We start from the raw sequence: 27,011 nt of genomic DNA, 5'->3' as shown, positions 1-27,011 counted from the left end.
AGGGAGATCTGAGTTGAAGGTCTCGCACGAGACTTAAAGAGCTTTAGATTTTTCAGATGCTGTGATCGAGAACATAGTGAACAGAAGACATGCCTGGAGGGCAGAGGCAGTCCTCTGGTTCTAATTCTGCAACAACAAAATGGAACAGTTTTTCTCAGTTCAATTCACCAAATATTTACGGTCCTTAGTTTCCCAGACTGCAAAGTCTCTGTCAATACGGAAACTTTGACGGCACGGTCCCAGTACACAAGCCCCAAGTCCCAGGTGACATGATTGAGGATCTAAACCCACAAACTTCGCGTTTCAAAAACTCACCTAATTTTTATAGAGTTCCACAGCAAAAAAAGAAAAATTGATATTGTATATTTTTTATTTACTGTTTTGTCTTTTTAACCAAAAGCTGTCTAAATTTTTTAAAAGATAAACTTGGATATTTTTAGTTAAGAAAGGTTATTTTTAGAGGCAGTATTTAATTTTCATTTTCAGAAATATGGAATTGAGGTTTTGGGTTGTAATGATCTGTTGGACAAAAAAGGAAGGATGAGTTAAGAATAATATTTCATAAAAATTAGTTCCCATATGTTGATCCTTTGACTTATCTATTCCTATACTCATATCTCTTCCAAATCACACCTAACTTCATTTAAAAAGAATAATTATTGAGGCTCTTGGCTTTGGCAGAAAGCAGTGCTCTTGCTCAAATAATCATATGTCACCTCGCTAATGTCATTATAAATGACAGCAGCTAAATTTACACTCAAGGTAACGTTCAATATTAATAAGCGAATTAATAGCTGAGTGATGAAGAAATCGTACACGCAGTTAACAAGCCAGATCTTAACTGTCTTCACGCTTATTTGCTACACATATACAGTATATACATCTGCAGCAAGATCATAAATCTCGTGAAATGCTGGCCTTACAATCAGTTATCTAGCTAAACTAAAAATAGCAGCGTTACCTTGATTTTCGTGTGTACCCTCAGCCACTGGGGGGCACTGTTTCACAAACTCCTACAAGCGCTCCTGAGGTTTTAAAAAGTACAGTCGTGTGTTGATAACGACATTTAGGTCAATGACGGATAGCAAATACTAAATAAGATTAGTACCATGTAGCCTAGATGTGCAGTACGCTGTACCATCTGGGTTTATGTAACTGCACTCTACGATGTTCACACAATGACATCACCTAGTGACGCATTTCTCAGAACATATCCCCGTCATTAAGTGACACACGACCATAATTAAAAATAATAGAAAGTTTGGGTCCACTGAAGACCTATTTCTGAGTTCATCAATGTTGGTGAGCAGGGATAATTCAGAAAAATTAATATTTTATTGTCCATGTAATTTATCCATAGATCAGGAGCATTGGGTTTTAATCCCCATCCACTTGGGGACTGATGTGTAAACTCAGCAAGTCTCAGTGTCCTTACCCAAAAATTCAAACCTTCATGGAAACTTTTCGTAACATATTTGGAACATATTCTCACAAAATATTATTCTGATCTTAAATGGTGTGGCTATGAGTTTCTCGGGTTTCTTGAAACGTGCCTTTCCTGGGAAGTTTCTGTTGTTGGAGTCGGCCAATTACTTTTAGTTGAAGTTGAACACTCATATCAGATTCCAAAGCAAGCGTGGTATTCTTTTATCATCATTTATCACGGCCAGCACGGTATGTTTACAAATTGCTCTCAGACAAGTGGTCTCATCTTGCCTCAGACAATTACAATGAGAAAAGCATTGTCACCGGCACATTTTATAGACAAAGAAACTGATGAATGAGAGGCTCGGTAGTCAGTACGGAGCCCACTGGTATCAAGTGCCTTCAAAGCACATGCTCCTCCCATTTTGCCAGGAGGCTCTGCTTCCTTGTCAATCACCTGGCCTGGCATGTAGAAGATGCTCAGTGAATATTTGTTGAATAAACAAACACACAAATAGAAGACAAACACACAAAAGGAGAAACTTCAACTTTGCCTACTTGGCCTAGGGAATGCTACAATTAGAGGCTGCACCATATCAAGAAATAGATCTTCAGCTCACTGATTCTCAATTTTCCCTGCTAGAGAAGAACCGGAGGACCAGAGGAAGCAAGGATAAATGGAATTCTCAGGGAATCCAGAGGGTGCGGTGTCCTAAAAAACTAACAGAACATTTAAAAATACATTTTAAGCTAAGAAGATGAAAAATGAAAGAAGAGACTCTTAGGGATGGCCAACTATGCCACTCCATCTCAACAATGAGCCGTTGGCTCCACACTAGTGCTGTGCAATTTGTGACGACTGTGCATGGACATGTAAGGATCCACAGCTTTCCTCATGGCAGTCAAGTCAAATGGGATACAAAAATACAAACGAGAGCCCAATTGTTTTGGGGAACAGGCTGCTGTGAAGCTCACAGACACTCCATGGTCCTAAAAGGCAGGCAAGTAATATTCCAATGAGTGTGTGCAACACCACAAGGACTCACTCTGTATCGACAAAATGTGTTACCATTGAGGTTACTAAAACCTCAGTTACCCTGTGTACCGCCTTCTCCTCTAACCTCCCGTGGTAGACAGGATGCCTGCTCAAAATTCATTCTGCATCCTCTTCTTTACCATCAGAATCCCAATTTTGCCTGGGGAGTCAATATGTCCAGTAGAAAAACACTTCCCTCCCTCACTTCTGTGCGAGAAGAGAGGGTGGTCACACGGCCAAGTCTAGGGGAGAAAGCCACTGCAAGTATTCTGTAAAGCTGTAACTTCCCAACAAACATAACCACCTGCTCTTCTTTCTTTAAGCATCTGAACACAAAAGCCACATGTCACAGATGGCAGAACAGGGATCTAGAACAGTGGTACCCAGTGGCAGGTGATTTTGCCCCCCAGGACAGAAAGCAATATCTGGAGACACTTTTGGTTTTCACAATGTAGGTGGTGGGTAATACTGGCATCTGGTAGACGGGAGCCAGAGATGCTGCTAAATATCCCACAGTACACAGGACAGTCCCCACACAAAGAATTATCTGGTCCAAATGTCAACAGCGACGAGGCTGAGAAACCCCGATCCAGAAGAAGCTGTGATTCTTGATGACAATTTTTGGGCAGTAACATCTCTGGTGTCTTATACGTGAAGAAAATAAACTTCTTAGTTGGTTAAGCCACTTAGTTGGGTTTCTATTACCTTCAGCCAAAATCAGTCCAAGTGACGCACAGTTCTTTCATTCTTTTTGAGCTCTCAACTCCTCCTGACCTTGGAGTTTTCGGAGGGCTCTCTTCTGATCTTTATCAACCATGACGCTCTCACTGAAGTTGCACGTCAGTTAGGACATATTCTGTAACTATATACAGAGCAGGCAATGGCCTCTCACATTATTCTCTTCATGCTTCTGTTTCACACCTTTGCTGACCACAGAGCTCCTTCCAGATGTATCTTATCCTTTTTCTTATCACCCAGAGAGAGACACAATCTGTCCTCTCCCCATCACCCTGCTGAGCAGGGAGACCTCTGTGAACTCGTGGGGCAGGCTGGCTGGTTTTGGGTGCAAAGATGAGACGGGGAGTCTAGCTGTCATGGACAATATAAGGAGATATGTAATGGAAAAGGAAACAAGCATGCCTACTCCTCATTCTAGGAGATAAATATTGCTAACGCTTGTTTTATTCTCTTCCAGATTTTCTTCACTAAGTACACGGAGGGAATGGAGATTCTTTTTTAAGAAAATGGGCATATTTTATGCTATTTTCAATATTTTTCATTCACTACTATATTGTGAACGTCCTTCTGTGGGTGATGACCTTAGAAAGTTCTAGTCTCATTCCTACTCTTGAGGACGTAACTACCCATACCCCACCCCCAGTCTCAACTCCAGGTTCAAGAAGTCTCTCAGAAGAGACAGTTCAAATTAGAAGGTGCCCCCATGGGACAGGTTACCTAGTATTTGTAGTTTTTCAATAGTAAAAGGAGAGGCTGGACTATGAGACCACAGAGGTTCTTCCCGCCTCTCCCAGGCTTCAAGCTTTGGAAAATACCATCTGCCTAACTACAATGTAGCTTCTACAAGGTGGGGGGTTTGTCTTCACCTCTTCGTCTCCAGTGCCCAAAACAGTGCCTGACACATAGGAGGTCCTGCACACAATGAGCAAAGGAATGAATGAACTAGGACGCTACTTCCTTGAAAATGGGGGATAAATTTTCTTTTATATTCTTTAAATGTAAACAATAAAAACATATCCAAAATTCTTTCTCAATAATCATGGAGGGTCGATCAACTTTGGGCATCTAAAGAAACTTGGGTGTCAGGTGTACGTTTCTAATTTTTGAAGTGACATCGAGGAAGACTTCCACCTGTTTCCGGGCACACACTTTCGAGTTGAAGAGCAAGTGTCAGCGCCTCTTGCTTGTGTCAGCGCATGGCGCCCCACTGCACCCCTGGAAGGTGATGATGGGTCGGATCTAAACGGGCTCTCTCCCCTCTTTGTCGAAGGGGCCCTCTCACAAAGCTTATAACAGAGAGTCAAAGATCCATTGCTGCCACAGATTTAAGTGAGCCTGACTTTCCTGCTGGGTCTTCCACCTATGCATATCACCCTCAGTGCTCAGGGACAGTTATCTTGAAGAATCGTCCTCTAGTAAAAATGTTGAAAATTATGGGATAAATATATGATACCTGGTAATGGGATATTTTCATACAGTAAAAACCTTAAGCCTCTGGCTCCCATATCCCCTGTTTGGGTCAGGTTAATTACATTACGCAAAGTCTCAGACCTTTAATGTTCATAATGTCTTCACGGTACTTTTCAAAAATTAATTCATTCCTTCTAGACAGGAGATTTGCAGGCTCAGATTCTGATAAAAAGGATTATATGGAGTGCATATAAGAGGTCGACTTACATTTGTATTTTTCCTAAAGTAAATTAAGTTTGCCAGTGTTTATTCCAGAGGGAAAAAAATTTAAAAAACACATCATGGGTATATCATTAAAAATTAAGATATATAATATCTGTGAAATCTCCAAATCTTAAGAGATTCTTCCTTTTGAAACATTTAAGACTTTGCCCAGTCCACCGTCTGTTACAAATCTATCTTCTGGCCAGCACACCCCTATTGTTGATTGCGGAGGGGAAGACGTACTCTCCTCCAGCAGGTTTTATTTAATGTTCATTAACGAGGGCCTGCAGAACGCAGCTCCCGTGATCCTTGCTAAAGGTACTGCTGGGCCAAATGCTCAGTGACTTTTTCCTCCTCTTCCCCTTTCTGCATCCAGGTATGTACACAGCTGTTGTGTATATGACTGACCATCCCTGTTGGATTCTGAGCTTTTTAAAGGCAGCAGTCCTGCTTAAGCCATCCTTCTGTCCCCACTGTGCCCTGCAAAGGACTTTGTATGAAGAAAGTGATTCACAGAAACAAATACATACATCCCTATCACAGCCCATATCTACACTCCACCCTCATCACCCAAGAAACAAAACAGGGCAGGTCTCACCAGTCAGAGAACACCATGGGTCCCTCTGCTCAGAGAAGTAGCCGGCAGAGGCCCTCAGGGTCTGACCCCAGTCGTGTTTATGGCCTCATCTCCTACAGTCTCCCGCTTGTTCTAGCTAAAGCCAAACCAACAGTCAGATCAGTTTCTAGATGCGCCACAACTCTTTTCCTATCCTTTCTTCCGGCAGTGTTAACAAAATCCCCTACTACCAAACACATTTACTTGACAAAGCCAGTTACCTTCAAATGTCTCCACCATGGGACTCTGTCTGAGCTCCCAAGGCAAGAAGCTGCCATTTCTACGTACTCTCACTCCACTCCGTGTCTTGGGAAATTACTCGTGGCTCCTTACGTCATTTAACTATCTCAATGTCCTTCTAAACTGCAAGTGCCTAAGGGCAAGGACTATGTCTTATTTTTCTTTATACCATTTTTTCAGTTACTGACCAAACGAATGGATCAACGAAATTGATTGATTTGGAGTAGACACAATGATGGAAAAACACTGGAGTGGGAACCATGAGGCCTAATGTATAAACTTGGATAAATTATCCAGCCTCCCTGGCCTCATTCTTTCCATTTAAGTAATGTAGGAACTCTACCAGCTGGTGCTCAAGGCTCTTGGCTTATCTTATATCCTACAATTCCCTGGAGAAGTCTAGAAGCTCCATGTTGGAAAGGACCTATAAAATTGGATGGGTTTTACAGACCGATGATGTATCTTGCTCACTCATAAAACAACCTCTTGCTTGCATCTATATACAAAGGATTATCAATCACAGTATGGCCCATGTGCAATTCCAGAAATGGGACTTCTGGCCCTGAATTCTTTTAAAAATTAAAAATCATCACACAGTTCAAAAAAGCCAAAGAACAAGGCAATTTGGTGTAAATAAACTACTTCACGCATTTTTATTCCTTAAAATTAGCAAGACTCCATATCATTATGCTGTGTTTTCATTTATATAAGATGATTGTCATTATACTATAACTATTTTAATCTCTCCAGGCATTCAGAAGATAACGGAAATCCATTTCAGAACAAAAATTTTAGTTCTGTCTTCTACAGAACTTTAAATGAAACTATGGGCCATCAAGCCTCAACTATTTTATATCAAGTTAAATAAAATTTCCCTAGAGGTCTTCAATGGGGACACCTGTCCAGGATGTTCAGTTCACAGAACCATGGAAAGTTACAGGTCTATCCTTATAGATGACACCACAAGTATGGACTGAGAAGTAGATTCATGTCATTATTTTGTATCACGTCTTGCATTTCTTTATGGCCTCAAATCCTCTAAGCAACCAGAGTTCTAGGCAGATGCTTGCTAGTATTTATGACATGAATGAAAGACGTCCTAAGGATCCTGATTTACCTATTTATGTTGCTTTATGTGGCTGGGTCCATGAAGAACTTAGTCTTGTTTGGTGCCATGACAGAATCCTTGAGCTACTGAGGTTGGAAATAAATCACTTCAAGAGACTAAGTTACTACCCCAGAAGGAAAGTCCTGAAAAGACACATCAGGAGAGGATTTGCTAAGGTCATGAGCGAGCAGAGAAAGGGAGCTTGCCAAATTCTGCTTGGGAGCCCCAATTACAACCCCCCTGCTCACGCCCAGGGCATTCCCACAGTACCTGGAATAAACATCACACAATCACAGTCAATGGTGTTCATCTAAAATTCAAGCTCCCAAATGAAAATTGTACAACACCCTCGCTCCCCAGTCTGATTCAATTTATCCTGTTCATCAAGTCCACGTGCTAGGCGGATGGGATGACTAAGATGGAGGAGCTCTTGTCCTTCTCTTGCACTCTGGCCAGTGCTGATTCAAAAGATGGGGGGAGGCAAAGATCTGGGCAAATTTGAGGCTCTAAAGGCAAAAAAAGTTAGTGGGAAAAGTAAAGGAGAAAACGGGTTTGCCTGAGAGTAAAAGTGAAATGGAAACCTCTTTTTGGCCTTGAATATGTTGCGTCTTTTCTTAGGCATTTAGTGCCTCCTAGACCTGTCCACGGGATTTGGGCAATCAGGCAGAAGGGCTTTACTGGCTTAAAGGAGAACTACAGGTGTGTGCTAACGTGGTCATCTCTCATGTCCACCAGCTGGTGAATTAGTAGACTAATTTTATTTGCGATCCATTTGTTTGTTTAACTTTACTTATTTGGGGATCTAAACCCAAAATTAAGTTTTAAAAACCCAACAATTTGGCTTAAGGAGGAACAATCAACCTAGGCGTTTTATGTTCAGTAAAAACCTATTTTAGTGTGAGGAGTCATTGAGAAGAAAGCTGCCAAAGAGAACATCCCATGAAAAACTGGTATTACATTATGTTGCCATTTACCCCTCTGATTTCAGCCAAAAAGATGGATTCTCAATAGCTGACCACAGCACAACCCTTCTCTGCATATTGTATGTGCTTGTTCACATGCAGACTGCCTGTCAGGGTTGACAGCATCGTCCAGCGTGGGTCTCATTTCCAAGGCAATTTAAACATGATAGCAAATAAATAAAATGACTTGTGAGATGCATTCCTTATCTCCAGCTATCCCTCTATAAACAATATTTCCACAGGTGAGAACTAGACAACAAATGGGCAGGATCTGTATAAACTCACCCGTGAGAATTCCTGACAGAACCTATCAGCCCCCGGGTAGCTCGCATGGAGTTAGCGCAAATCTACCAGCAAAGTGTTAGACTGGAACAAAAACCAAAACTCACTTAAGTCCTACAAATTATTACCCGGCAACATTGTTCTTCTCAGGCTTGTCTGTCTGTTTTAGGCACTTGTCCTTGCCAGTCACAGCTGTGTTAAGGAAAGTATTTGGTGCCCAGAGGTGTTTGAGATGGGGCCAAGAAGCTAACAGAAAATAAGTCAAACAGCAAAAACAAGTAAGTAACTTCTGGTGGAAACAGTAAAGCTCAGACTCGCCTGCTGCCTGTGGAGCCTCAGGAGGCCGCGTGGGACTGCTGACAGAGCCACCCCTTCTGCCCCGGTGCTCCTGCTGTGACCCTGAGGACGCCAGGCTTGCCAGAGACCAGCAACAAGGGGTGGGGTGGGGGCTGTGTGTGCTGGATGTAGCCATGGGCCACACTAATGAGCCGGGCTGATCCTGGGGGGTGGGAGAAGAAACCACCCGGGGGACATAGTCTGGTCCTTCAGAGAAACTTCCAGACTCCCACTGCCCATAAGAACTCAACGTCACACAGACTAAATGAACACCCTTGTAGTTCATAAATGTAAACTTTCCCCTGAACTTCGGGCAAGGTGTCAGAATCCTCAGAAGGTGCTTTCAGAGTAGGTCAGACAGAACTCTTAAAAAGACTAGTTTTGCCATTTGCTAGCTGTGTGGCCCAGAGCAAGTGACTTAACCTCTGTGAACCTAGGTATTCTTATCTGTGAAACTGGTGTTAATAGGAAGCTTTCTGCTAGTTTTTAATTTCTGGGGTTTGTTCTATTCCCCCTTACTTTCGGTGGAGACGACAGCCCTGTCCAAGGATCTGATCCGGGAGAAGTTAAAAAACTTAACTCACTTGTTGGTTCCTTGCCTTACAAAGGATAGAGGTCCCAGAAATGCATCTTTCGTTAGGAAAAAGTCCTTACTTTGGCTTTTGGTTGTTGCTGAGAACGGGTGAATAGCACCCAAGGCGAGAGCACAGGAGAGAGGACTGCGTGTGGAGCCCAGCTCCACCAGTGTGCACAGCGTGGCTGCAGCGACAAGCTGTTTCCTGTCTCCTCCAGAGGGAGGAGATGTACAGGAGCCCCAAGTACTCAGAGAACAGAGGGACCAGTAGAGGGCTAGGACGGAGAAGAGAAGACCGTGACCCAAGACACAGCCCGTGCTGGGACCCGGAGAGCGCGTGGCCAGGGGCAGTGGACGGCAGGCTGGTCCTCACCAGCACCTGCTCAGCGTCAAAAAAATCCAGATGCCAACAAGTCTATTCCTACCAACTTCCCCTATTTCTACTCCAAAAAGATACGAGACACGAAAAAAGATGAATTCCATATCAAGCATTTATAAACCACCAGATACTAGAAAGATCTACCCCGGTACTCAGAACAGCCTGCTTCTGGAAGAGACGCAGCTTCAAAGAGAGCACAGGACACCAGTTATTCGATCTGCCCAGAAGGCCCCGGAAACATTCAAGATGTGAACGTGAGATTCACGCGAAGTTTGAAGGCAATTCTGATTCCTTCCCACATCCCTCTGCCTGACCTCCCACCCTGTCGGCAACAGTGGGGCTGGTGGGATGAGTTCAGAGGTTCTGTGACTGAAGCAACAGCAGCAGAGCCAGGCCGCACAGTTTTGGGAAGACCTCCTAAGCAGGGAAAGAGGGAGCCAGTGAAAAGTGCCCTGAGGCAAGAACGCCCAGGCACTGTCAGAGGAGGGGATGTGAAACTCATTTCTAAGTCACTTCGTCTTCTGCGCTGTGTCGTAGTTCCCCTCCCTGACCCTCTTAACTCCTCATAGAAGTCTCTCATGAAGCAGTTTTGTGTCCATGCATTCAAGAGAATAGGGGAGTGACCTGTCCACGCAAGGAACACAATGGAGATGAGAGGGACCAGTTTGTGGGCCTCATGACGGTGCACGGGACTGAGGGTGGGGGAGGGGTTAGTCTGAGAAGAGACCAGCAGACATAACACAAAATGCTCCAGAGGCCGCTGGATTTGCCACAGGACATGGGTTCATGTTTATGCCTCTGGTTGACCCCATACAGCTGAAAGATTGGTGGATATTTGGGCCACGTGGAGATGATGACATCCCTCGTCCCTCATGGGGTGGCTTCGAATGATTAATTGAAAAAGTGCGTATAAAGAACTTAGCACAGTCTGGCACGTTTTGCATATAATCACATTTTGCACATAAAAAAATTAGGAGGGAGTGAATAAATCTAGTATCATGAGCTACCTCTGCCATCTATTAGATTGTCCTTATTAAAGCAGGAAAATAGAATCGGATAGGTATTTGTCATTATAAATGTACCTATAATTTTTTAAAATGCCAAGAGCTACAACAAAGAAAGAACCTGGTTATCTTTCACTCAACTAGAAATTCAGTTACCCTAAGCCCTTTCCATGAGTACTCAATTTGCCCAATTGCTGAGTCATTCATTCACTCGATTAATATTTATAGAGACTTTATTACATGCCAGACACTTTGGTCTTGGAGGGAAGTAGAAGAGTTGCTGCATCGTACTTCGGGCCCTAAGAAGCTGCCGTCAAGGGCAAGACAGAGATGCAAACAGACAAGTGCACGTGAGATTAGATGTGCCGTGGGCACAGGACTGAGGCGTCATGGGGGATTACACTCAACCATGGAAGAGATCAAGTGATTCATTTTTATTAATTAAGAAGGTGATCAATGTTTGAAAAGATGTCAATGGTAATTAATTAGCCCTTCGTAGACTGAAGTGGTTAAGGACTCTGTGGGATAATTTAATTGAAACAATAAATGATAATGTCAGGGCCCGTGGGAGGGTCACTGTGTTCAAGGATGCGGAGTCTCTAATGATGGAACTTCCCAATTTGCTTTAAAAAGATCACTCCAGGGCCGGCCCAGTGGCGCAGTGGTTAAGTTCACATGCTCCACTTCCGTGGCCTGGGGTTCGCTGGTTTGGATCCCCATTGCAGACCTACACACTGCTTATCAAGCCATGCTGTGGCAGGCGTCCCACATATAAAGCAGAGGAAGGTGGGCACGGATGTTAGCTCAGGGCCAGCCTTCCTCAGCAAAAGGAGGAGGATTGGCAGCAGATGTTAGCTCAGGACTAATCTTCCTCAAAAAAAAAAAGGAGACCACTCCAGAAAGGGCAGAGAGGAATCTCCCCAGTGGGCTCATCTGGCTGCCTCGATTGCAACTTACATAACTTCACAGGCTCTCTGAATTTGGACGGAAGTAAAATGAAAGCAGGCGTGGGTGTCCTGGCCTCTGGGCTGCTGGGGAGAGAGCGGTCTTCCATTCCTGGACAGCACTGTGGCCAGATAAGCTGCTGGCACTTAGATGGAGCCTGGAAGGAAGACCTTCCGTGGCAATGTGGTTCAAGGCGTGCCTTGTTCGTCTGGCCAACTGAGGAGGAACAGGGAGGAGCTGAGTGTTGAGGGGGACCCTCAGGAAAAGTCCTTACAAGCCTTGGAGCTCTGAAACAACCATGTAACATCCTGCAAAATGTCTCTCCACCTCACTGCGGAGGAAAAATAACATGTAAATCTCATTGTAGATCCCCTTTTTCAAGAAAAAAATGCATGTGTGCACACATACATACATACAAACATATATATATTTCCCTAGATCCAAAAAGAAATAAAAAAGTCTGTCCCTTTGTAACGTAAACAAAGTGGAAATGGGTTCTCATTCTTGGCAAGGGTCTGTATTTGGTTCAACAAGGATGGAGGTTATGCTAAATTTCCAAGAAGCACGTGGCTGGCCACCATCTCTGCCGTGGACATTTCTCTATAGTTGCTGCTGAAGCAGGTCCAGCCTTGCAGAGTGGACTACGTCTCCGAGGCTGGGGACCCTAAGATGATGCCCAGTTGATGCTCTGATTGGAGTTTTATAGAATTCTATTGCAACCCGGAGAAATGAGCAACTAATTTTACTTGGGAAAATCCAGAGAAAATTTATTTTGGATGAAGCCGTAAAGGACAAATGAGTTCCTGAAGCAGAGAAGTTTGAATAAAAGCATTTTTAGAAAAAGAGAAGAACAGAGATATAGGCACTAAACTACTAAGGAACCTGATGTGGCCGGGGAGAATGCCGGCAGGAGGCTGTAGTCTGAAGAGGAGGCAGGAGGTGGCGGCAGGCAAGGAGGAGGGGAAACCAGGAGCCAGAGGGAGGCAGGAAGCCCTGGAACTTCTACAGCCATCTTGCTAACCTTGAAAAAGCGATGTAATTTCTTTGAGTCAGAGTTTCCTCATTTCTAAAGTAAAGATAGAAACTCCGACCTCCCTGGGTTTTAGTGAAGATTGAAATGAAGTAGCTGAGGTATAATGTAGCTGCTATCATTATTTCTGTTACTGTTGCTATTATTGCTTCTACTGCCGCCAGAAGTAAATGCTACTGTCTTTCCAATGTTTCCTGGAGGTAACTCCAATGGGAAACGTTTGGAGGAGGTTAAGCAGATAATAGAGTTAGCTCAGATACTAGAAACGTGGATGATGCATTAAGAATGAGAGAGAAAAACGTGGACAGGCGGCTCTTGAAACAGTCGCAGTCTGAGTAAATGGGAGGGATGGTGTGGATGGGTCTTACTGCATTAAAATAGTCCAAGACATAAGGGCTCTCCTAATGCCAGACAACTGAGGCTCTCTTTTCCTGAGGAAAGGTGGAATCTTGAAAACTACAGCAAAAGAGAGAGAAAATAAATTGCTAGTTTACACAAATGTGTACTATAATTACATTTTATCTATTTCTTAAGGGCTTTAATAAGGCACAACGATGTTCTTCTGTGTGTATTTTATGTAACAACTTCAAATGATTATTAGGATTATCTCATATACCCCAGAGCCATTGCAGAACATTTTTCCCTTTGAAACCCGTCCCTTCTGGGCATCTCCCTGAAGTTACTGCTGGCCCATTGGTATAGGCTGCAGCAAATGACCTCTGGGGAATTCTGTCACTCTCCACAGTTCTAAGACCCAATGGTTTTGAGTGAAAAATGTGGCATTCAAAATCAGCAGAAATACCCAAGCCATTTTATTCTTGAATTCCCCCTCTATCTAATGCCACGAGCTTTATAAAAAAAATCCATCTGGTTTTTCAGAATAACAAAAGAGAAGAGGAAAAAGCAAATACGGAAATCAAGTTGCTTTGAGCCCTGTGCACTGTCTCCAATTTTATCTTCTAAAACATATACTTTTCCAGTATCAACCAGCCAGCTGATATTTTCCTACATTCAAAGGAAGCAATTTTCTCCAATTTTACAGTCTCTTTAGTATGGCATCCGAGAGACACAAAGGGCCCTCTGCTCACAAGTGGCTGGATTAATAGAAATGAGTAAACAAACATAGACAGTCGAGAGATCCTGGAGCCAGCCACAGTGGTCTTCCACCACAGTCCGACTCGGGCTGAACACGCCACAGGGAAGAGGGGGAGCAGGCTGAGGGGCCGAGCCCGGCCCGAAGCCAGCAGATGGGCTGACCAGGCCTGTGAGCAGCTTCTGCCATTCAGCCCGGCCTGCCAGCATCCTAAGGATACTGGGAGGGGAGACTGGGTCCGCAGGGGGCGCAGGTGGCCTGGGCTTGCTCAGTGCAGGGCACAGAGCTCAGCAGACCATGGCTAAGGTGCAGTCCAGGCTGCCTTCTAAGAGGTGAATTTGCAGCAAACATGTTTATTGAAAGTGTGTGTCGCCAGGAGTCTCCTGAGGAGCTGGGGCATCAGGCTATGTGCAGTGACCGATTCCATGGACACAGAGGAGACTGTTTCTCCGTTGTTCACAAATGGAGTGAGAGCAAGGGGGAAAGCTGTCCCTATACAAATACTATGCCCTCTTTCTGGAATTCACCTTTCTCCGTTATAGTCAGAAACAGGATTCATAAGAGGGTATTTGCCTTATAAATTAGTGTGGTTAGGAGAAATCCAAACCCAAACACGAGTTAGATTGTCCAAGTGACTTGCAAAAAACATGTTCCTGGGGCTGTGTGGAGGAGGGGTGTGTGGCCACTTGGGGCAATTTCTCACTGAGGTAGTCTCCACCTGCCATTACAAAATCGGCAGAGCACTGACTCTCCTCAATCTTTTCTCCCATGTCTTCTTTGATGCTGCATCCCTGGGGCTTTCCTCCTGCCCCCCTGGACCTTCCAGGACCCTCCTCTCTTCCCCCTGGGGGACTGCAAGCAGCTCCCCAACGATGCCCACTTTCCACATTTTTGCACGGGGCTCTGACCCTCACCTAGCTTCATGCCTAGTTCTCAGCACTTAAGAACATTTCCAATTAGGTATCTTTTACTAACTTCTACTCTGAACTCCTTATCTAACCACAGAGGCTAACTTCCTGTCACCGGAATCTCTGTTCTAGTTAACCAGGCTCAAAATCTCCCAGTCGTCCTTGACCATTCTTCCTCCGTAGCCCTCACCTCTACTCGACCAGCATATCCTAGTCACCTGTCATTCATGATGGCTTTTTATACCTGCCACTTCGTTTCCATTCACAGCCTAAACTTTCAGTCTCTGCAGATTGATCAAATTAAGGCACACGTCTGTAGTGAGAGCCCACTGAGGCATGAAAATGATAACAGAAACATGTATTTATTTACATGGAAATATGTTTATGACATACGTTATAAACTTTTTCTCACTTAATATCTTAGTATTGTTCCAAATATTAAATTATCAGAAAGAATAAGTATGAAAATTTAATAGTTTTTTTCTATTTGGTGGCATTAGAAGTGATTTTTACTATATTTCAAAGTTGTGTTCATCTCTGTTTTCTAATTCACTATAATAAATATGTGATGCATATATAATAAAAATAGTTGATATGACGTATAAGCCTAAGTTTTGCCACATCTTTCCATTAAACCAACACCTTCAGTTGCAACAGGTCAAACTCAACTTGTCAGTTTTTCTAAATTCTACCCCCTTTCTCATTTGCTCACCCTCATCTGCCAAGGACCTGCATAATCCGGCCCCACATTCCACTCTGGTCTCATCTATTGCTTTTCTCCTCCTGGCTCGACATTGCTTGTAGGCATGCCGAGCAGACTCCCGCATCAAGGCTGTGGTAGTTGCTGTCCCATCTTGCCTGGGATGCTTTTTCCCCAGAGAGCTTATCTGCATGTTTCTCACATTCAGGTCTCTGCTTAAAATCACTTCATCAGAAAAGATTTCCAGCCATCCTAGGTAAGACTGCATGCCTGTAAGTTTCCTTATCTTTAAGACTAGGTCATTTAAGTATCAAATGAGAAAATGTTCAAGAAGTTCCAGCAGTTGGCCCAAAGCCAGGTGCTTTGCTAGGCAGGGAGGATGCCACAGTAAATAAACAGAGGTGAATCCTGCCATTGTGGAGTTTACATGTGGAAGGAAAGACGGACATCAAATAAATTATTATACTTACAGTATGCAACAAAAGGTGAAGTCCAGGATACATGAGAGTCTAAAACTTGAAGAGTTAAGGTAGTACAGAAAAGCCTGCTTGGGGAGTGCGTACTAGGGAGAGATATAAAAGAAAATGACAAGTTGTAGGGGTGGTAGTGAGGATAACTTGTAGGTGTGGCAGAAATGATAAGCAGACACAGAGAAGAGGGAATGTTACGGGCAAAAGGAACATCCTACATGGCACCACCATAAGGAAAAAGATGAACTTCATAAGCAACCAAGTAGATCAAGTTGCGGAGCTGGCCCCGTGGCCAAGTTCGCACACTCTGCTTTGGAGGCCCAGGGTTTCGCCAGTTTGGATCCTGGGTGTGGAACCAGCGTCACTCATCAGGGCACGCTGAGGCGGCGTCCCACAGAGCAGCACTGGAAGGACCTACAACTAGAATATACAACTGTATATATTTGTGTATACAAATATGTATATTTGTATATATATTTGGGTGGCTTTGGGGAGAAGAAGAAAAAAAAAGAAGATTGGCAACAGATGCTAGCTCAGGGCCAATCTTTAAAAAAAAAATAGAAGTTCAAGTTGGGTCAGATTAAGAGAAAACTGGGGAGATGTCAAAAGATGAGACAGGAAAAGTAAGCAGAAGACTGAAGGAGAGTCCAGGAACTGGAGGGTCTCACGGGCCAGGACCGTGTGTCTCATCCTAAGAGCAGAGGGAAGCCAGGGAAAGTTCTGTGACAGAGGGAAAGGGGAGGATAGGTTAGTACTGCACATGAGAATGTGAGGTGTCCGCAAGGATCCTCGTGGACGTGTGAATTCGTGAGCACACACACAGCACACTGCCCAAGTTGACAACTCAGAAGAACGTTTGAGCTGGAGACACAGAATTGAAAACCTTGTGGCTAGGGCAGGAGTTTTGGTTTTTGTTTTTTGGGGAGCAGATCAAGAACTCAGATTTGGAGATATTAAGGTTAAGGTGGCAATGTCTGAGACATCTGAGAACTCCAGGAGAGCGGTCTCATCTGGAGACAGAAATTTAAGAGTCATCAGTAGACGGAGAACATCTAGAATCATGAGACTAGATGAAAACACCGAGGGGGTGTGTGCAGATATAAAAAGAGGAGGACCACAGGCTAAGCCCTGGGGCCCACCAACAATGAAAGTCAAGGAGAAGAGCAAGACTCAGCAAAGGAGCCCGAGAAGGAGGGACCCATGAGGTCAAAATAAAACCAAAGGAACGTGATGGCCTCTAGGTCAAGCAAGAAATTTATCCAGGTGGAGGGAGTAATCAATTGTGACAAGTGCTTCTGATGGTTAGAAGATGAGGTCTGAGAATTGACCAGGGAATTGAGAGACTGGAGGTCATGGGTGACCTTGACAAGAACAGTTTCAGAGAGTGCTGGGGGTTAAGCCCTAACTAGAGCGGGTTTAGAGAGGATGGAGAAGAGGAATCGGAGATGCCCCAGAGAAACAACTGTTTCAAGCCGCAAAGGGGAATGGAGAAATCAGACAGTGCCTGGCAGGGAATGTGGAATCAAGATAAGTTGTGTATGTGTGTGTTTAAGGTGAGAGAAATAAGAGCATATTTGTTTGATGATGGGAATACTCTAACACAGAGCAAAGAAAATGAACATTTAGAGAAAGGAGGGAGTTGCTGCAATTCTCCGTCAAGTAGGTGAAGCGAGTTCACCTGTGATTTCTGTAGCTCGAGCACAGATGGGTCATCTGTGGTTACGGGCTGGGGGAGGCAACAGAGCACACGAAGGTGCAAACGCTGGGACATAAGCAGATGTGGTGGTGGGAACAGGCTCAGCTTACAAGTAGGATGGGAAGAAGGTTTGGAGGGTTGAGGAAAGAGGAGAAGTTTTGAAACTGCTCATCGCCTAAGAGTTGCAAAGAGCAAATAGCCGAGGAGAACCAGGAAGATTGGTCCGTGTAAACAAACGGACTTAAGTGTCTGAAGTAGTTAAAGACCTCATCACAGTGGTCTCCTCATATCACGGAATCCCAGCGCAGCATATTAAGAGAAGCTGAAGGGTGAGAAGCGCCATGTGGTTGCTATAACAGATACAATACTTTACTCAACTAAGCCAGTACGTGGAGACCGCACTGCGCCCACTGCAGGAAGCGCATGCCTCTTCTTTGTCAGCGGGAGCTCAGCGTGAGGCTTGGCAGTCGTCACGTCTATTGCTCTGCATACCTCATCTGGCTGGTCGCAGTGCTTGAAACAAATCTGAGAGGGAAGTGTACGAGGGCTTCAGGACATTAGAGAATCTGAAGGCTGTTATAGCAATCAATTTCAGAAAAGGTAGATTAAAAAAAATTAAGTCTCTGGTATAAAAGTTGGTGAGGAGAAATTTAACTCCAACCCAACACATTTCCTTCTGATAAATAAAGTGTATTAGTTATAGGCTATTAACTTCAGCATTAAACCCAAGATACATTTGTTAACTTTAGTGGGTAATCTGCACTAAAAAAAAAAAATCAAGTCTCTTTCTCCATGGGGAATTACACTATTTTTCTTTATCACTTTGGTACTTTGTTAGTTTGACATAGGCATCATGGGAATAAGGAATGCTACAATAGAGAATTTAAGGGATGGCAATAATTCTGAAGTATTCACAACCTACAGTCTTGGTTAAAACACACAATGTTGCTAGCGATGTTGTGAAATAAATTGGCTGGAGACAGAAGACCTGGATTCTATCCAACGTAGCACAGTTTACCAAAACCAGAGGGACCTCGTTTTAAGTCCAAATTTTGCTACTTACTGTGATACTGATCAAGTCATTTAAACACCCTATGCCTCAGATTCCTCATCTCTAAAATGGTGGTTGTGAGAATTAAATGATTTAATATGTTTAAAGCACTTAGCCTAGAGCTTAAGACATGGGACCCCCAGGAGATGATGATGACGATAATGATGTGATGTGATGATGTGATATAATGATGTGATGCTGATGATGGTGATGGTGATGATGATTATGATCATGATCATGGTAATGATGGTGATGATGATGATGATGGTGATAATGTGATGATGAAGATGGAGATGATGGAGATGATGGTGATGATGATGTGATGATGATGATGTGATGATGATGATAGTTATGATGATGAAGAAGAAGAGGAAGAAGAGCAGACAGAGGATAAAGGAGGAAGAGGAGGGGAAGAAGGCGGATCAGGTAGTGGCGGTGGTGGTAGACGGTGGTGGTGGTAGGTGGTGACTCCCAAGTCTACGACTAAGAAACAGTTCCATGGACAAATCGCTTGCCCTCTCTGGGCCCAGTAATTTGCCTGCCACACTCTAGGCACTCAATAAATGCTATGTGAGTGAATGAGTGTTCTGATAATTTCTAAAGCTCATCCCAGCTCCACAACATGCAGTAGTCCTATCAATGTGTAGGAATCTTTCCCTGGATCTTAACACTTAAACTGTGGCATGAAAAAATGAATGCATTCTTTACGGTACTTGTAAAAAATCAATTATAGAGTCTCAGCTAATTGCAAACTTATTCCGTCCACTTTAAACTATTACACCTTTAGGGAGCAGGAGGAAAGGGAATAATCAGGAAGAGGAATAAGTGAAAGAAGAAGTAGGAGGGCAGCTCAAAGCAGCGTGGGGAGAAAACCACCTGTTTCCTGACCCTCGGGGTGGTGCCTGGTTGTAGGCGAGACCTGACCACCTGGTTACCCTGCAGCAAAACCTCGGCCTTAGTGTGCACATTTACAAAGAGTGCTCCTAACAACACTCCTGAACAGAGAGGGTTCAGTCCATCCAGAACCACAGGTGGTCTTTCTGAAGAGATCTCACCTGCCAAAACAGGCAGGCTGGGCCGTTTCTGCTGGGCACAAGGCCACTTCTCAACTGCTTGTATTAACTCCCAGCTTTGTGGATATAGAGAAATTCTGGCTTGTTTCCTCTGGCCGGTGAGCCAGCACATCTGCAGTATGAATTAGTTCATGAGATACAAGTTCCTTACAATACAAATTCCGGCAAAGGTTCCGACTGAAACTCTGGTGCCTTGTGGGTCCAGATCTCTGCTTACATTTTTTTTTTTTTTTTTTTTTTTGCCTATGCAACGCTGATTTAGGCCAAGTCTGAAACTATGGGCACCCTAATGAAAATAGACAGCTATATTATTTTAGCCGTCTGTGGAGTGTTTGCAGGGCCTCCTCCAACCTGCTCTGGACTCTACAGCTCTGGTTTGGTGTTCCTAGTTTTGTTTCTGGCCTCTGGTTTCACTCCTAGATTTTGCCTCTCCACCAGTTTTTCTTCCTTCCTCCCCCCGCCCTTCCCTTTCCCTTTTCTTTTTTTTTTTTAAAGATTGGCACCTAGGCTAACAACTGTTGCCAAACTTCCTTTTTTTTTTTTTTTTAAGGATTGGCACCTGGGCTAACAACTGTTGCCAATCGTTTTTTTTTTTTTTTTTTTTCCTGCTTTATTTCCCAAACCCCCGCCCCGGTACATAAGTGTATATCTTAGTTTCAGGTCCTTCTAGTTGTGGGATGTGGGACACCGCCTCAACGTGGCATGACGAGTGGTGCCATGTCCACGCCCAGGATCCGAACCCTGGGCCGCCGTAGCAGAGTGCACGAACTTAACCACTCAGCCACGGAGCCGGCCCCTCCCTTCTCTTTTCTATCCCTGGACATCATCTCTCAACCCACGCTTGGCTTTCCCAACCAGGGTTTAGTACAGACTAACATTTCAGACTTGCATTTTTCCAGGGGTCTATTCTCTGTCTTCTCTAGCAAACTCCTAGCCATCCTTTACGAGTGAGTTTATGCACAGTCTTTGAAACGTCTTCTCCAGAAGAGTGAGAATATCAGATTCCTCCCCTGTGCATTTTGTGTCAGGATTACCATTGGTCACTCATTGTTTTGTCTCCCTAACATGACTTCATCCTCCTTAAGAAGAGAGTGATCATCATTTATTCCCAAGATCAGGCCCAGAACATGCTGTTGGTGCTCACTTCCTGTCTATGCGATGGGTAAACACAAACACAGAATTGATTCTTCCTTAAAACAAAAGGTAAAATTACTTCCTCAGTCAAACAAAAGGCCTTGGCTCTCTCTATGTTCTGGATTTCTGCACGTCCTCCAGCAGTATTCAAAATACACTCCTCTCATTTCTCCCCAATTCCCTTTTATAAAATACGTTTGCCCGGAGAGCCATCCACTTCTTTCATTTTTAAATAAGCTAATCTAAGGATCAGAAATTCATACTGAAGCCACAGCAGAGGACACAGGAGGAGCTACTGCGCCGGTAGGAGACTAAAGGCAGAGTGATTGCCAGTTGATTCTGGAGAGTCTGTGAAGCATGAGATGCATTTCAGAAGCAGTTTGACAGCAAGAAAACATGATGACACTGTGCCACTCAACAAATCAGTGGTGGAAAGAGCACTAAATGGGAAGTCAGGAGACAGGCTTCCAGCCACGTTTGTGCCATTAACTAGCTCTGTGACCCCTGAAAATTCACTTAATCTCTCTGAGCCTCGTTTATTATAAAAGCCAGGGTTTTAACTAGACCTCTAGCATTCCAATATAAAGGTCCTCTGACTTGAGGATTAATTTTCAAGTGCATCTAACTGAGGCTAAGACTCAATGCAAACAACATCCAGGGGGACAACAGGAGAGGCGCTATGACTATACTGCTTGAGGGGAATGCGACAAAGCCTGCAGACCACGGGTGGGCAGACATTTCCGTCTCATCTCCCATGACTGAACTCTAAAATTATTTCAGACCCAACCAAAGGAAATAGATTATGTCCTGGACCAAAACAGGTATTATGAACATACTACCTTTTGCCTCTGATTCTATTTTGTTTTGTTGTTTAAAACAATCTCCCCAAACAAGAAAAGTAGATTTCACCCAAGTTAAAGTTAAGGATAGAAAATGAATTTATCTGCATCTGTGCACTGGGCTCCACTGTTTTGTTTATTTGGCAGCATTCTAGAAGAATCCTTTTAGTTCCTTTTGTCCCCTCTCTCTAGTGAGGAGGGAAGGCTAGGAGAATATAAGGAGGAATAAAGAACATGGAGAAAGGAGGAGAGCTCAGCTCTGTCTCTCCCTGTTCCTGTTGCCTAGCAACATCTCATATCCACATCTGAGAAATAATGATTCAGGGAGGTGACATGGAGGAACCATTTCTCATGAAGGAGCAGCCCAATTTTACCAGATACCCATTTCCTTAGAAGGATAATAAGGTGACTAGGACAGCAAGAGCTCTGTGGATCCATTTCTGCAGCCAAAGAGAGAATGGGAGAGGCAAAGCACAGAACACAAACTATGGAAAGGTGGCCGGGAGCAGGACGTGGTTTCTCCCGTGCACATGGACTCGAGACTCACCGCTTATCCACTTGGCTTCAGGATCGTGAATTCTGAAATCCTCGCTGAAGAGATCTTCCACAGTGACCTTCTTCTTTTGAGACAGACTGTTATCTTCCGCTAGAAAAGAACAAGGCAAATAGTTAAACTTTTAATTTCTTTGGCAAAAAGAGAGGACCATAAAACATTCTAATTGCCATGCAGAAATAGTATATATAGGAAAACACGTAATGTCTATAAATAAATGCTGAACAAAGCCAGTCATGCTTTCTGTTTTTAAGTAAACTATCAAAAACTATGGTAAGGGGCTTCTGATTCAGTAAAATGGCATCACTTCACCCTCTCTGCTTGCAACACATAAGTGATCATATTCCTTAGGTATGGAGGTATATAACTGTCTCAAGACGGATTTATGTGCAGTAAGGTGGAAATGGTCAAGAGAGGCAGGAACAAATGTCCAGGATGGACCTCAACTGCATTATGTAATCATTCATCAAGCATTCATTAAATTCCAACTATTGGCAGCATGTTGGGTGCTGGGAGTTAAAGACAACTCACCTATGCCTCAGGTATTTACTCCCCAAACACCTCACGTGTCCCTGGCCGTCTCTGGGTTGGAGATTTGTTCTTGTATAGAGAGGATCAGGCCCCAGATGTCTGTGAGCAAACTACCAGATTCTGCCTGCCTCATCTTGGTCACTCCGCTTGGGAGGAAGCGCCTGACACAAGCCTTGAAGGCCACATACTCATATCCCTCCCAAGGGGACAGGTTTAGTTAATGGCACCAGCGGTGAGAATTTTAGAAATCTGGCAGCTTTTATCCTATTTCCTGAGGTCAAAGCTTCTGGAGTTTTAGGTCTGCGTCAGAAGAGGCTCTCTGCATTAGAGAGACAAAAGCCCACTCGTCTACTTTGAGACGACAAAGGGCTGGCCAGGCGTCTGACCTGTGAGCCTCAGCTAACAGACTAACCACACGAGGGCAGGCCGTCCAGCCATGGTCACTTCTGTTAGACCCAGAAGACACTCTTTCTCTTAACCCTTTCTCACATACATCATCTTTGCCTCTTTTAATTTTGTTTCAAAATCTGTGGCAGGTTGGGAAAATAACAAGAATTTTTGTTAGATTACATAATTAAGTAAGAATGAATAACCTCTGAATGAAATCCCCAAAGCTCCTCCTAGGATTCTAGTGCATAGATTTCATTACATCTCCTATGGTTTCTTTCTCGTGGCTTCTCTGGATGCCATAGATTACTGAAGTAGTCAGAAAAGTCTCGTGTTACTTTGTGCACTGACTGATTTCTTGAATATCAAATAGGATTGACGTGTGTGAAAGTCTTTTGAGAATGACAGAATGATTCAGTTCGAGGTGGCTTTCTTGGTGGACCTGAGTGTACGTGGAGCGACACTGAGTGTATGTGGAGCTCTCCCAGGTGCTCAACAAAACACGTTAAACCAAACCAAGGTCTTCCCTCAAGGACCTTTCTATCTGCAATGGAAGCAGCCCCAGAAAAAGACACACGGCTCCAAACACGAAGCATTTCACCACGGAAAACAGACAATAAATGAAAATTTCAAAGATCGCTAGACAGATCTAACAAAGTTATATTGTGAGATAGTATTAAGAAGTATACTTGCAACTAGTATATAAATAAGTCCTGGGGATCTAATGCATGACACAGTGATGATAAACAACAATCCTGTATTATAAACATCAAACTTACTGAGAGACTAGATCTTGATTATTTCCACCACAAAAAAGAAATGGTAATTAGAGGAGACTTGACGGAGTTGCTAGCTAACGCTACGGAGGCAACCACAGCGCAAATACAGTATCAAATCAACATGTACACCTAAGACCTACACAATGCTGTATGTTAAATATGTTTCAATAGAAATACATAAATACAACAAAACTAAAACAAACAAAAAAGAAGTATAAAAACTTCTGAGACACTCAAGTATATAATTAGAAAATAATCATATGAAAACTTAAATTTTCTCTAACTAAACTTCAGTATTCCAGGATGATTCTAGCTCCACATTTTGAGGTATCCACGTGTCTAATAAGAAAGTCTGTAAGACTGCTGTTTAGACAAACTTTGGGTAAAGATGGAAAGGCAATTTATTCACTTTCTGAATTTTTTCTTTTCACAAATGACTGTTCTATTCATCCCAAAATGTGTTTTATTTTTTTAAAAACCTGTTACTTCATTTGCTTTTTAGAAGATATTTAACAAGCATAGGAGACTTTTAAATAGGGAGAGTTAGTGGGGGAGGCATTACGATACACACTCTAAGAAGTGCTCTGTCCACACTCAGCTCCGCCTCCTTCAGACACGCACTGCTGGCCTCTCTGGACCTTGAGGACTTGTTCACATATCCAACTACCATCTACGTCACTGGTTTATAGTTTGATTCATTCCAAAAGTCCTTTGAGGTGGTGACAAGCATGATGACTGCCAAGTTCCAGGAACCGTGCTGAGCCCTGAAGAACCACAACTGAAAGACCTCACAACTGACTTTCAGAAGCTCACAGAGAGTGGGAGCCAAAGTCGAAAGAACAACCACATTGTGACAGTGCTGAGAGCAGAGGACCTGCCATGTTAACATTTAGGGAGACTGGGGAAGGAAAAAGCAGGAGGAATTCCAGAAAGAGTTCCTTGAGGAAAGAACCCACTAGCCAAGATAAAAGAGACAGAAGAACACCCAAGCCAGGAAGGATTTCAAGGGCATGAAGGTGTCCGCGAATGCAGTATATCCAGGAAATTGTGAGTGTGTTGGCGTTGGCGCAGTAGAGAACGTGAGTTAGAAATGTCTAGAGATAAAGGTAGATCCTCTCATTATTTTTGATGTTCTGAAATTTCATTAGAAAATGTGCACTTTGGATTTTCTTTAAAAATTCTGCTTACCACTCACCGACATTTTCAGTGTAAGAATTGCCTTTCTCCACATCAGGAACATTACCAGTAATGATCTCATTCAATATTGCTTCTCCGTCAGTCTATTCCCTCCGGCCCGAACGCCAACTGGACCTGTGCAGGGGTTTCTAGGTCCAACCTCCACATCCCTAGCTTTTCCACACTTTTATGTCTTTGGGAGCATGTTCATGATCTCTTCAGTCCCATCTTCTACTTCACCCGCTTTATCTTTAGCATGTCCAGGCTGCTCTTTCATCCCACTACTGCATCTTAAGACTTTACATAATTATATTTTAATTTCTGACATTCCTAATTAGGTCTTTTTCACGGTCATATACTATTATAGTCGCAAGCTCCTTTGTCACATTAGTATTTTCTTTAAAAAGCCTAAAATGTCACTTTCTGTTTTCCCTACTGATTATATTTCCTTGGATGTAAGTCCACCTGTGTGTGAAGCTGGTGTGCTGCTTCCTAGTGGAGGGGTTTCTGCGGGTTCTTGTGATTCTTGGTTGTCAGCTTCTCCCCAGCAAGCGTCCTGAGTCACCAGAGACTACTGGTGCTGTGGCCACAACAGCGTCCTGGGCAGACTGAGGCTCTGTCTGGGTAATGGTTCTCCCCAGGCCATGTATGGCCATTTGGGCTGGAGCCCTCTGCCCTCTGTGGGCGATGTGACTTGAGACCCTCTGGCTGTGAAGCCAGTTTTCAGGCAGGGGCCCTTGTCCAGCCCCTGGCCTCTCATGGACACCAGTATCCCAGCCCTGCCTGTCGGGCCTGGCCTCAGTCTCTCTGCCTTGAGGGTGGCAGTGACGTGGCATTACTTGCCGCTGTAGGTTTCTACCTGGTCCTTCTTTCAAGGACAACTTTCTATTCCACTTCTATGGAGAACTCCTTTTCTTGTTTTGGAGTGCAGCTATGTTTTTATCATTTATTCGCCTCCCATTTCTATATGCTTGAAGTCAAAAGGGAAAGATCTCTGTGCTCAATCTGCCATCTTAAACTGGAAGCCAACATAAAGGTGGAGATACAAGTGGCTGGCGGCTTTTATAATTTGGATTTCATCCTAAAGGCAATTCGGGGACCACTGAAAAGTACGGTTTCCTTCAGTCCTTTAGTTGGAGAACCATGTAGCACGTGTACTTAACTTGGCAGCTTGGTTGGCTCACGGGCCTGCAAAGGCATCTTGCAATCTGTAGTGATGGAGTGAATCTTTACATAGGTCAGAATGTAATGTAAACTGTGAAGTCTCCTTTCCTTTCCTAAGATGCTTGTTAAATAGTTATGTTGTTAAACAGCACAGCCACAGAAGAACATATCGAAACCTCTTCTCTGCAGACTTTTAAAATTAGAAATAAATTCTAGTACCCTAAAACGGATTAATCTGCAGCATAACCTTTGAGGTGATTTCAACCACTACAAATAGAGGTTAGCTATTGACAAACCCAATTTGGTAACAAAGAAAATCTACCCAGATTTGTCAGAAGTCTCTCGTAAGGTTCTGCTTTTGTTAGCAACTGGAATAAGTGACAACTCTAAACACTTTACGGTCTTCAGAGTACACTGACATTTATTACCTCTTGATCCTACAAGACGGAGGAGGAACGAAAGCCATTTTATGGAAGGTAAACCTGAGCAACTGAGAGGCTAAATGGCTTCTCCAAAGATGTATGGGGAGTCGGTAAAACTAAAACTAACCATGTTTGCAGGAGAACCTGAATATTGACATTATTCACAGAATCTGGCTTGTTCATAACCTATTCCAGAAGTGGGATACTAATAAAATCACAAAATACAGAAAATCTCAGGCAGGTATCATTAATGATGATACTGATAAAATGTTACATTCTCCAGGAAAAAAAAAGAGTTATCTGTAAATAAAGAAAAGGGTAAAACCATTTTTATGAACAAATTTCCTTAATCAGAAAAAACTTAGTGTCTGAGTCAGATCAACGAGGAACAAACACTACAATGACTGGCACACAGCAGGTGTTCAGCTCTCGATGGGTACCATGGCAGACGTCAGGAGCTCAGTGTTTTCAAAACTCAAACTGGGGTGGGCAAGTCAGATACAGCTTCCTAGAGGAGATGGACCCCAATCTGAGGCTCAGATTAAAAGCACTCTTCACATTTAGAATAAGTCACTGAACACATTCGTATGTTATTTCTACAGAAGTTGAAAATATTTGTTTGCTACCCTACAAACACTCAGAAGAATATGTGGAAATCAAAGAGACTGTCCATTTTTCAAGGTCTG

At 43.5% G+C, this 27,011-nt stretch overlaps 1 protein-coding gene across 6 annotated transcripts in view; it reads right to left on the bottom strand.

The window, feature by feature from the left end:
* Window positions 1-27,011, bottom strand: part of DPP6 (dipeptidyl peptidase like 6) — a 987,445-nt gene that overhangs the window by 348,247 nt on the left and 612,187 nt on the right. For all 6 annotated transcript variants that reach the window (XM_070616959.1, XM_070616961.1, XM_070616964.1 and 3 more), the window contains one exon: window positions 21,861-21,959. In XM_070616959.1, coding sequence (XP_070473060.1) covers window positions 21,861-21,959 — 99 coding nt within the window. The remainder of the gene's footprint in view (window positions 1-21,860; window positions 21,960-27,011) is intronic.

The sequence above is a fragment of the Equus przewalskii genome, chromosome 4, assembly GCF_037783145.1.
Source record: "Equus przewalskii isolate Varuska chromosome 4, EquPr2, whole genome shotgun sequence".
NCBI classification, from domain to species: Eukaryota; Metazoa; Chordata; class Mammalia; order Perissodactyla; family Equidae; genus Equus; species Equus przewalskii.
The sequence above is the reverse complement of the archived record's forward strand: the minus strand, read 5'-3'. Positions and strand labels throughout refer to the sequence as shown.